The sequence below is a fragment of the Triticum dicoccoides genome, chromosome 3A, assembly GCF_002162155.2.
Source record: "Triticum dicoccoides isolate Atlit2015 ecotype Zavitan chromosome 3A, WEW_v2.0, whole genome shotgun sequence".
Lineage (NCBI taxonomy): Eukaryota > Viridiplantae > Streptophyta > Magnoliopsida > Poales > Poaceae > Triticum > Triticum dicoccoides.
This window is the reverse complement of record NC_041384.1, coordinates 488,438,614-488,451,261: the sequence shown is the minus strand read 5'-3', so window position 1 is coordinate 488,451,261 and position 12,648 is coordinate 488,438,614. Positions and strand designations below refer to the sequence as shown.

The 12,648-nt window shown below is 50.3% G+C and overlaps 1 protein-coding gene across 1 annotated transcript; it reads left to right on the top strand.

Moving 5' to 3' along the window:
- Positions 1-4,508: 4,508 nt before the first annotated feature.
- LOC119272461 (mitogen-activated protein kinase kinase kinase 17-like) lies at positions 4,509-6,767 on the top strand. The gene is made up of 2 exons (XM_037553947.1): positions 4,509-6,027; positions 6,598-6,767. The coding sequence occupies exons 1-2, from the start codon at positions 4,665-4,667 to the stop codon at positions 6,765-6,767; spliced, it is 1,533 nt and encodes a 510-aa protein (XP_037409844.1). The 5' UTR covers positions 4,509-4,664.
- The last annotated feature ends 5,881 nt before the right edge of the window (positions 6,768-12,648 follow it).

Genomic DNA, 12,648 nt, shown 5'->3' with positions numbered 1-12,648 from the left:
CCAATTCTTGTATTCATGTCTGAAAAGTAGCTGGCCATCAAGCCCACCGCCGGCCGATACATGTCAGCCTCCATTAGCATTTCTATTCAGGCATTGACTTTGTTAATGATATCCTTTTGGTTGTCTCTTATATTTTTCTTTAGATTAGACGTTGACTCCACTACAGCCGCTAAAGCCCAGCCAGTCGGCAACTTCAGTCAACGCCTGGCTGACGACGATCGGGAAGTTCAAGGCCATCTTCAAGTCTTACTTGAATCTCCAACAAATTAATAAATGGTATTGGAAAGTGTCAAGGCTGTGCATTTCCTTGTCTTTCGACATGCGCAACAAAAAAGCCAAGTGTTCAAGTTGCCTTTAGCAGGGATCAACATAACCTATCATTTGTTCACCATGGTAAGAGAGCGAAAGGGTAACTCGCAACTGATTCTTCAAGTTGAAAACATTTGTTCGTCAACATCTTCGTGTTCTCAAAGCCTCTTGATTGGGCCCGACTCATACTGAAATCTGCACTCCTCGACAAATAATAGTAACTGAAAAGCAAACGCACAATTGGGCTCCTCTCATCCTACTGTATCCAAGTAGTAGAAAAGAAATGCTAGCTCGCGCTGTCAGATTTCCCGCCGCAGTAGATAGTATTCAACACTTGGCCCCTTGTGCGATGAACCACGGCACACTGAATATGAAGCGAAATGGCATGTTTGTCCAAGTTAAGGCACTGTTTGCAGGTTTGTGGTCTCTTTACAGCTGCAGCCTGCAAAGGACGGTTCCCAGATGGTGGGTGCACCGTCACTCAACACAGATGGGTTTGTTTAACCGTGACACTTTTCTAGCATGCGACCTGGCTGGTTTTAGAGGATAGGGTTCGGTTCCAGGTTCCAGCGTCCTCTTCCATAGAATCACTTTTCTTCCATGGCATATGGCATGGTTCAGAGCATCTGTGTGTCAATGGTCCGTCACTTCCTTAATGCATCAGCTCGAAATCAAATCACGTCGTCTCGACTGATAAACCCCCGAGACATGCTCCGTGTCGTATCTCGTGCGATGTTCTTTCAACAACCTCCTCGCATCCCTGTTCGTGGACACGTGGATCAAACAGAAACGGGGTAAAAGGAAGGAAAACATTTTGGCCAAGTATAAGAAAATGTGAAAACGGTTGACCTGCTCCAGACCTAGAGCTGGTTCAACCAAAAGGAATAGTAGTATAGTTCCAACTGTCCGCATGGTTTAACAAATGGCCAATGGAACAGCTAGCCTTGGAACTCTGGAAGAAATGGCTAATGTGATCATGTGCAGCTTAATGTAAAATCATACTGTACGTACTAGGATGGTGAGGCTACTGCTAGCACTTTGAAGACTTTGTAGTACTATAAGCATACTCGGTACCGAACACTTGACTTGCGCAGCTGCCTGCATTCTGGCGCGTATTGACCTGGTTCGGCGCAGCAACGTGAGCTCTCGCGGATCTCCAGATTTTGTTGGTAGGTTCGCGCGCCTGCCTCGCTCCAGATCTAACGCGTTCACAACGTGCAGGCATGGCATGTGCCACCGCCGACACGCGCGGTCCGGGGCCAAACCGACCGGCGCGAGCTGCCGCCGAACCGAATCCGGCGCCTGATTCTGATTCCATCCGGATCGGCGGTGTCCCGGCGCTCCGCGTGCGTGGTGACCATGTCATACGTGTTCTCCGCCGCTTTGCGACGGAGGTTGCGCCGCGCTGGGGCGCACGTCCGTCCGACGCGTCCCACCACCGCCGCTCCAGACGGATCGAGCAAGAGGGAGAGAGGGGCCGACAGGGCGCCGGCACCGTGAGTAGGGCGTCGAGCATCTCCCTCCATGCCCACTGTTGAAATGGAAGGAGCGGTGCATCCGACGCACATCCCAGTTTGCCGGCCCGTTGCGGCCCGGTCTGGCCCTTTTGGGCCGGCCGCCGCAGGAACGCCGTGGCACTCACCATGCCACCATGCCAGTGTGCGAGCTGGGGGTTTCCCTTTTCGGTCGGGCGACGGGAATCGGCCGGCTCTGCACGATCAAGCCCGAACCATGCGTCGCGGAGAATGAGGAGCCGGCTAGGAGCAGAGGATAAGATATGCGAACAGTGTTTTGCACAGCCTGGATGGATGGAACTACTGCTGCTGCTCCTACCGGCAATTGGCATTGGCACTAGCAGACAGTGGCCGAGTGCATTGGCAATTTGCGCAGCCTCGATCGGTGACAGCGGTTGAATGCACTGCTGCGATGTACGTACAGTGCACATAGCTGTAAGGCTGGTCACAATAAAGAGGAACTTGAAAGTAACATCACACACTCCAATACAACTTTGCTTATGTGGCACATATTTAATGAAGAGAGAGGTGCTTGTGGTAACTATCTAAGGCTGGTTACAATGGGCAAAAACATAAGCTAGTAACTTACACACTTTCCTAATCTAAGAAACAATGAGTCTATAATCTAATAAATACATCGTTGCATGACGCTACATAGATTTTCCTACCCACTATGGAGGTAGTAACATAGTCTAGGAAAGTGTGTAAGTTACTAGCTTATGTTCTTGCCCATTGTGACCAGCCTAAACAGAGGTGGGTGAAAAGGCACCAACTCTAGGAGGAGTCGGTCACATTGTCGAGATCTGTGTTCTCATCTTTGAATCCTGACCAAAATTTGATTTCTTCCCGGTCTACCGCAGAATTAACTACAGCAGGATGTTGCTGAGAGGGTGCTTGGATCCAAGAGACTATTTTTAGTGACTAAAAATAGTCTCTTTTAGGCCTCCTTTGGTTTGTAGGATTTTTGTAGAAATTCTATAGGATAGAATTTGCAAAGGAAAAATTCTTTTGAAGCCCTTTGGTTTGTAGGAATGGATTCCTATTTTTATGTAGGATAGGAATCAATCCTTCATGTTTTGAAGGAAAAAAAAAACATTAGCCTAGACTCAATGGAAAAAATCATATCCTATGCATCAAATGACATCTCTTTCTCTATAGGAATTGACATGCATGTCATCTCACTTCCTATGATTTTTCCATTCCTATAAAATTCCTATCCTATGAACCAAAGAAGACCTTAGAGGCTAAAGTTCCAAGCACCCATCACTAAAGAGAGGTTAGGACTAGTCTTGAGGCTAAAATTTTTTAGTCATAGGAAACCTACTAAAATATGTATTAGCCCTCTCTCTCATCATTTAATGTCTCTCCTTTAACACATGCGAGTTCTGGATTGGAGGATTTGGAGGATAATAAATGCTCAATAATTTAATTTTAGTCTTTTTAGTATTTGGATCCAAACATGGATGAGTCTAGCAAATTTTAGTCCTACTACTTTTAGTCATGGGACTAAAACGTATCCAAGCACCCTCTGAGTGCGTAGTAGTGTGACCGTGGAGGCCAAGTACCCCTACCCACCAAGTTCAACGGTGGGTTTGGTGGAGCAAACCCGTCCTTACTCCGATGAGATATCATTACTCTGTTGCAGACTCACAGGGCGCAATGTCAAAGCATGCACCCAAAGCCCAAAGCCCCTTTTGGGCGCACGCGTTGACCTCCGCTTCTGACACGCTTACACGATTACTCCACAGAGGAGGAGAGAATGGGGTTCTTCCCTGCGATGCGAGCCGAATCAGCAGCCACCGGTGTCGCGGCATTTTGCTTTCTCGGCAGTTGATCCGATCGTCCCTGACCGAGAAGGCGGCGGTGCACGTCCAATCTTGACCGGTGCGGCGGCACGGCACCGCTGGTTTAAGTGGGCGGGCACGGCTGAGCTGATGAGCTCAACTCAACTCACCCGGAATTAACGACCTCAACCGGCGCCAGCCGCGGATTAATTAGAGTAGAGGAGGCCGTCGCATCGCGCAGCTGACCTGACAGGCACGCCCTATCTATTGCACTAACCACGCTCGTGCTTCACATGTGTGCATCTATTCTGGCTCAGAAAATAAGAGCCTATTTTTGCTCTGTACTGACGCTCGTGAGTCCCGTTTAATCACACGGAAATCACGAGCAGTACTACGTCCCCCGTTATAGAACGCAGAGCAGGATCGCCCTGGCGGTTTTCCGATCTCGTGTTCCTCGTTCTCAGTTTTCTGAAGGACCACGCGGAACGCAGAGTGCATATTGTATTTTTGGGCCTCACGCAAAGGAGAGCATATTGTATTGCTGCACCGCCACAAAAACAACACGAGGACACTGATTCGCTGAGCAGGCAGAAATAACGACGACAGTGGGATGCATGGGCCAAGCGCCTGCATGTGCAGGAGAGGAGAGGAGATGGATGCGTTTGACGGCGGCATGTGCAGCGAGCGAGCGGGCGGCCGTCGGTTGATTGAGCCGCCGCGCGTTCCCACCCACACAAACGCACGGGAAAAAGAAGGAAACAGCGTCCAATTGCCGCGCGTGGGTCGAACGCACAAGCCACGCTTTCTGGCTCGCCAAGTTGAGCATTGACACACACCAAACACCTTCCCCGCCACCCCGATCGGCCCCCTAATCTAACAAATCCCCACCCAATTAGCTCCAAGTCGTCTTCCCCTTCCCCTTGGCTTGCCTCCATGGATATATAAACGCGCGCAACCACAGCCCACCAGAACCCAACGCACACCAAACAAAAACAACAGGAACGAGATCACCGGCGCATCCCATCCCAGAGCAACCACACACGCAAGACAAGCAAGAATGGCGATCGCCGTGAGCGGGCACTGGACGCGGCTGCGGACGCTCGGCTGCGGCGCGTCGGGGGCCGTGGTCTCCCTGGCGGCAGACGGCGCGTCGGGGGAGCTGTTCGCGGTCAAGTCGGTGCGCGCGGCGGACGCGGCGCAGCTGAGCCGGGAGCAGGGGATCCTCTCCGGGCTGTCCTCGCCGCACGTCGTGGCCTGCATCGGCGGCGGCGGCGCCCGCGACGGCTCCTACCACCTCTTCCTCGAGTTCGCCCCCGGCGGCTCGCTCGCCGACGAGGCCGCGAGGAATGGGGGCCGCCTGGAGGAGCGCGCCGTCCGGGCGCACGCGGCGGACGTCCTGCGCGGGCTCGCATACATCCACGGCAAGTCGCTCGTGCACGGCGACGTCAAGTCGAGGAACGTGGTGATCGGCGCCGACGGGCGCGCCAAGATCGCCGACTTCGGGTGCGCGAGGGCCCTCGGCGAGGCGAGGCCGATCGGAGGCACGCCGGCGTTCATGGCCCCGGAGGTGGCCCGTGGGGAGGAGCAGGGCCCGGCCGCCGACGTGTGGGCTCTCGGCTGCACGGTCGTCGAGATGGCCACCGGGCGCGCGCCGTGGGGCGAGATGGACAACGTCCTTGCCGCCGTCCACCGGATAGGGTACACGGACGCCGTGCCGGAGGTGCCGACGTGGCTGTCAGCGGAGGCCAAGAGCTTCCTCGCCATGTGCTTCGCGAGGGACGCCCGCGAGCGGTGCACGGCGGCGGAGCTCCTGGAGCACCCGTTCGTGGCATTGCAGGCAGGAGAGGCCAAGGCCAGGTGGGTGTCGCCCAAGAGCACGCTCGACGCCGCATTCTGGGAATCGGAGACCGACGAGGAAGAGGAGGAGGTTTCAGAGAGCCCGTGCGAGAGGATCAAGTCATTGTCCTGCTCCGTCTTGCCGGACTGGGATTCCGACGATGGCTGGATCGACGTGCTCGGCGAGCAGTGTGAAGAAGCTTGCGATTCACCAGCAGCAACCAAGGGGCCGGCTGATGTGTCGAGCAGGGCGCCAAGCAAGGTGCTCGGGTCCCCGGCGGTGCCAGCTGAAGACGCAGCTGTCGTCGGCACCCTTTCAAGTGACGAATTGGACGCAGAGGATGAGCCTTTCGGTGACGATATCATCCTGGCCGCTGATCCTTTGGTGGACCGCCAGATCCAAGTGTGTTGGAGTTCAGATAGATATGTGCTTTCATCATCACTTGTACCCTGTAATAATCGAATCGATGCAATAGAAAAGTTCCGGTTTCCACAAATTTTGCCGCGCCGTTCTGACCATCTATCTTGCGTTCCTACTCTGTTCTGGACCCGTTCTGATAGACTACGTACTGAATTTTCTACCCGTGCGTGGAGAACACAGTGCGCCTTGTGTACACTCCAACTCACAACAAAAATCTTGCTACAACTTACACAACTACAGTACTAACTCTTTTTTTCAAAAAAGGGGTCACCCCGGGCTCTGCATCAAAACGATGCATACGGTCAACTACAGTACTAACTAGTAGGCGGATAAGTGACCACGCAGTAGAGAAGAGCATTGCTTTGCCTGCGATAGCACGGCAAGAAAAGAAAACCCTCCGCAAAACGACTGTTTCCTTGTGCAGAGAAGCGAAGCTAGACGTTGGACGAAGCGTGCGGTTTATCCCATGCCGAAGAATTCCATCACAGGTCGATAACACGCGGCCGGATGGATCGTCTCGGCCTCTCGGCCACGAAACGGGCGGGCCGACTTGGGGGTGGCGGCGTCAGCCCACGCCATCCCGTCCACTTGATTAATGAATGAATGGCGCGGCAAGAAGAAAGCCTCCCGTCCCGAGTGGGAAAGCCAGCGACGGCGGCGCGGGCGTCCGCTCAAGCAAAGGGCGGAGAAGAAAAGAAGTCCGTACGTACCCGCCCCTTTCAATTCGCGATAGGGGTCAGGGAAAATGGGATGGATATATGCCAGCCGCCCAAGCCACCGCCCGGGGAGACACCTGTACTACCATCTTGTAGCGAGCGGCGCATCGCCATGCGGATGCATCTCTGGGTGGCGCTCGTCGGTGCGTGCGTGCGTGCATGGGGCCCGGCGCCCGGCGCCGGCTGACGCAGCCCATGTACCACCGGTTCCATCACGCCGCACTGCTGCCACATGCGATGAGTACGAGCACGGCGGGCGGCGCGGCTGCCGTCCTTTGGTGATTGTCCGGCCGTCACGTACCGCCACTGGTTAAGCCAATACGTGTGCGTACGTGTCGATCGCGGCGCGGCGTGGAGGCCCTGAGCTCAGTCGCCAGTCGGCCGCCAAGTCTGTCTGGTTCTGCAGATAAGGACTACTCTGCTGCTACGGAAGATGCGAGAGCATCCTATGGAATCCACGGGGGAATGGCATTTGGGTCTGGGAAATGATATGGCTGCCGACTCGACTCGTGCGACGGAAGAGTCCACGCCTCTCGGGTTGCCTCGCTCGCTCTCGAGGCCTCCCCTGTCTGTCTCTCTTGGTCGCCGCTGCGTGCTCTCTGTCGTTGCTTTCACGCATACGTACTTGGGTTGGGAACACGGTGATGAGGCTCAAGGGTTCTAGAGAGGTCTAGAACGTTTTGGCCACACGCATCACATGCACCCGTGGCTTCCCGTTTCTGGAAAGATCCAGAACGTTTCGGCTCCTGCTTCTGGATTTTTGGTGAGTGGGGATTCGTTGGACGAACTTTAAGCCGTTTGGATGATGGTTGCCGGGTGGCACGCTATTACGTCGACACGTGCCATGTACTAATCGCTATCCAACAAAGTTGTAGGTGAACAGGACTGGAGAAACTCGGTGTCGTCGTGGCCAACTCAGCCTCCCAGCTCATTTATAGAGAGAAACCAAAACTCAGCGACCAAGCGTGCTTTGGCGGCACCAAACGACTACAGGTGGAACGGCCCGTGATTTTAGACCAACCGGCTGTAAACATCTGCGGAGTCAGGCGATCTAGGATTAAGCTTTTGATCAAACTCGTACTCTTGGTATACTACTGCTTGTAACAATGCGTGCACTCCTCACAGCTATGTCTGCATTATGTGTTCCAATGGCGTTTACACGCATTCACAATTCTAATGGTCATCTTACGGGAAAGGCAAATCTAATGCTCCAGTGCAACAGTGCATACACATGAATAAAGGAGGAATAGTGAAGGGCTGACTTCCCTCCTGCTAGTCATTTCGTTCTTGGCGTGCCGTGTCAACACTACAGAGAAGTCAAACAGCTGTATAACCCAATACAGAAAACAAAAGAAAAGAAGACGACGCCATCATGACTCCGCAAATGTCAACTGAGCTCAGGAGGGCCTACGCACCCGGCCGCAGCGCCTCACCGTTCGCCGATCAACAACTGATAGTCGTATTATTAATGTCGACTAGATTCGCAAAAAAGAAAAAGTGTCGACAACACAACACTACGGCGTCCCTACCATGGTGTTTTATATATATAGGAAGTGTGTGCGCTCTATTCTACATCGCGTCAGTACTCCGCAGTGTCTTGGGCTAACATAATTAAATAAATTCCGGGGTAGTACCCTCTATTATCCACTGCTTTTCTATGAAAGGGCACAGAAATTCTAATAAAATTTGAGGCAACGCAAGTATAACGCCGCCCGTTATGACGCCGCGACGTGTCGTGCTGCTGCACCAAGAACAAAAACGCCACGCGAAAAATGTACTCCAACGAAGAGGAGACACTTGTCGAGGGGACAAGTGCGACAGGTAATGGTGGATTCGGGGCGGAGCACCTACCAACAGTGCCAACTCACTACCACGAGTGTCCCGTAGTAGTATAACGAAGATAAGTTCAGGTCTTTTTTAGGTTCTGCCGTGAGCTAATAAGCTGAGCTACGAATGATTCGATCGGATGCGAGGAGGGTTGTCACCTCGCTGGCCTGGCCTGGCCAGGGGGGTGTTCATCGCCAAGCCAAGGCGTGGTCACTTCACGAGAAGGCCCAAACAAGTTTACACAGATGAAACCATGCAGCGGCAGTGCCGGCCATGCGGTTGCGCGCCTCCGTTGCGGACACATTCCGCGGGCAGCAAAATGAGGCAGAGCGGCAGGCAGTACGTATCCATTTCTGACCACCGCTGGACGGAGTTAGTAGTTTGATTGCATCAAACTTGCTCGCCGCCGCCTGCGGTGTGGAAATACAATATGGGATGGACCGTCGGACGAGATAACCTGAGGCTGACATATGTGCAACCCACCGAACAGTTGGTTCTAGCGAGCGAGCCGTGTCGTCCGTAGGCAGGCAGCCGGGCAGGCGGGCGGCGAGGGTTTGCCAAATGCGGGCCGGGCGATCAACTCTGTGCCGGCTACGTGCGCCGCTCCTCCTGCTCTTTCGCGCCACGCGCGTCGCTGCATGAACCACATGTATGCGCCTGTCGCGCACGCGGCCGCGGTGGAGCACGCGCGCGCGCAGATAAACTTTGGGTTGGGTTGCCACCGGAGGCTCTCGCGGTGCTTCACCTCACGTTTCTTCAACGGTGGAGTGCCGGGTACGTAGGGGGAAAAAACTTCTTCAGTTTATCTGCATGCGTTTCCAAAGGAAAATAATACTACTGGTTCATATTGAGGTAAGGGTGACAGAACATCTCGCTCAGCCGATAGATACTACAACACGGTTTCGAAAAAAAAGAGATAGACACAACACAAAAAATATAAGGCCGACTAGATCACAATTTTTGTTATATAAAAGATTTTATATTAGTTTACAGAGTAGAACACAACTGATATTCCATGCAAAAAACAATAGCCCCATATTACTCTTTTTTGAGTCCTTTTTAGACAAATGTTGTATTTTATTAACTTAAAATAAAGCATCAAAATGATACAAATTCAATGAATATACATCTGACCTCTACATAACTAAAATGCAAACAGCCACCAACGTACATAGAAAGAACCACATCAACAAATACCAAAGTCATACAAGACCGAAGTTATGTCAAGGAGGATACGGAAAACAAGAGAAAGAGAAAAACAAGATAGATACTACAACACGCTTTCAAAAAAGAAAAAAAAAAGATACAACACAACAAATATAAGACCTCATTACTTTAGTGATCTAAAAGATCTTTTATTAGTTTACACAGTATAATGTCTAGATTTTCCTGTAATTTAGTATGCAGATGACACCATCCTTGTATTCCCTGCAATCCCATCTCAGCTTTGGCAAGTAAAAACTCTTCTAATGCACTATACTAATTACATTGGTCTCAAAGTGAATCATAACAAATCCATTCTTGTGCCTTTGAATATTCATGAGGATACCTTGCCAGGATTGTTGCAAATTTTGGGATGCAAACTTGTCAAGCTTGCCTTTACTTACTTTGGTTTGCCAATAGGTATTGCACAGCTGAAAATCGATGATTTCTCCCCCATAATGCAAAGATTGGAAAGACGACTCACTGGATGCTCCACACTTCTGTCATATGATGGGAAACTACTCTTAATCAAGTCTGTATTTTCCCTACTTCCCATATTTTTCATGTGTACTCTGGCTCTGCCTGTGGGAGTGATCAACCAACTCCAAAAGTATCTGAGGAATTTCTTATGGAGGAAATTTGACTCAACAGAAAGTGAAATGTCACTACTGACTTGGGATAAGATCTGCAAACCAAAGACCCAAGGAGGATTGGGAATTCTGGGCATATATCTCCATAACAAGGCCCTCATGAAAAATGCGCATAAGTTCCTCAATTAGGAAGATCTCCCTTGGGTGAATCTTATCTGGGAAGTTTATTACTCAACTCCCCTCCCATGGGATAAGAAGGAAGGCTCCTTTTGGTGGGAAATAAATTTCAGCTTAATACCCTCCTACAAGCAATCAACAACATGCATGGCAAGGTCTGGCTCTCTACTATCCACTTTTGGACTGATAATTGGAAGTAAGAACTTCTAGCCCAACCTTTTCCCGAGCTACACTCTTTTGCCATGGATGAAAGAATCTCCCTCCAAACATTTGTGGCTCAAGATGATTGGACAGATCACTTCCATCTCCCCCTTTCAGTGCAATCTCATGGACAATTCTTGTAGCTGCCTGATTTGATTCAGACTTGTCTGGTACACAACTGATATTCCATGCAAAAAAAAAGAACAGCCACATATTACTCCTTTTTGAGTTTTTTTTGACAAATGTTGTACTTTATTAATTTAAAATAGAGCATCAAGATGATACAAACTCAATGAGTATACATCCGACCTCTACGTAACTAAAATACAAACAGCCAATACCAACGTACATAGAAAGAACCACATCAACAAATACCAAAGTCATACAAGACCGAAGTTATGTCAAAGAGGATACGGGAAACAAGAGAAAGAGAAAAAAAGATAGATACTACAACAGGCTTTCAAAAAAGAAAAAAAGAAAGATACAACACAACAAATATAAGACCTCATTACTTTAGTGATCTAAAAGATCTTTTATTAGTTTACACACTATAATGTCTAGATTTTCCTGTAATTTAGTATGCAGATGACACCATCCTTGTATTCCCTGCAATCCCATCTCAGCTTTGGCAAGTAAAAAGTCTTCTAATGCACTATACTAATTACATTGGTCTCAAAGTGAATTATAACAAATCCATTCTTGTGCCTTTGAATATTCATGAGGATACCTTGCCAGGATTGCTACAAATTTTGGGGTGCAAACTTGTCAAGCTTGCCTTTACTTACTTTGGTTTGCCAATGGGTATTGCACAGCTGAAAATCGATGATTTCTCCCCCATAATGCAAAGAGTGGAAAGAAGACTCACTGGATGCTCCACACTTCTCTCATATGAAGGGAAACTACTCTTAATCAAGTTTGTATTTTCTGTACTTCCCACATTCTTCATGTGTACTCTGGCTCTGCCTGTGGGAGTGATCAACCGACTCCAAAAGTATCTGAGGAATTTCTTATGGAGGAAATTTGACTCAACAGAAAGTGAAATGTCTCTACTAACTTGGGATAAGATCTGCAAACCAAAGACCCAAGAAGGATTGGGAATTCTGGGCATATATCTCCATAACAAGGCCCTCATGAAAAATGCGCATAAGTTCCTCAATTAGGAAGATCTCCCTTGGGTGAATCTTATTTGGGAAGTTTATTACTCAGCTCCCCTCCCATGGGATAAGAAGGAAGGCTCCTTCTGGTGGGAAATAAATTTCAGCTTAATACCCTCCTACAAGCAATCAACAACATGCATGGCAAGGTCTGGCCCTCTACTATCCACTTTTGGACTGATAATTGGAAGTAAGAACTTCTAGCCCAACCTTTTCCCGAGCTACACTCTTTTGCCACGGATGAAAGTGAAAGATCGTGGATGTCGCCTAGAGGGGGGGTGAATAGGCGCTTTAAAATAATTACGGGTTAGGCTTGAACAAATGCGGAATAAACCTAGCGGTTAATTTGCCAAGCACAAAACCTAAAACAACTAGGCTCACCTATGTGCACCAACAACTTATGCTAAGCAAGATAAACTACTAGGTGATAGCAAGATATATGATAAGAAACAATATGGCTATCACAAAGTAAAGTGCATAAGTAAAGAGCTCGGGTAAGAGATAACCGAGGCACGCGGAGACGACGATGTATCCCGAACTTCACACCCTTGCGGATGCTAATCTCTGTTTGGAGCGGTGTGGAGGCACAATGCTCCCCAAGAAGCCACTAGGGCCACCGTAATCTCCTCACGCCCTCGCACAATGCAAAATGCCGTGATTCCACTAAGGGACCCTTGAGGGCGGTCACCGAATCCGTACAAATGGCAACCCCTGGGGGCGGTCACCGAACCCGTACACTTTGGCAACCCTTGGGGGCGGTCACCGGTACCCGTTAAATCGCTCGGGGCGATCTCCACAACCTAATTGGAGACCCCGACGCTTGCCCGGAGTTTTACACCACAATGATTGAGCTCCGAACACCACCAACCGTCTAAGGCGCCAAGGCACCCAAGAGGAACAAGCTCTAGGGTGCCCA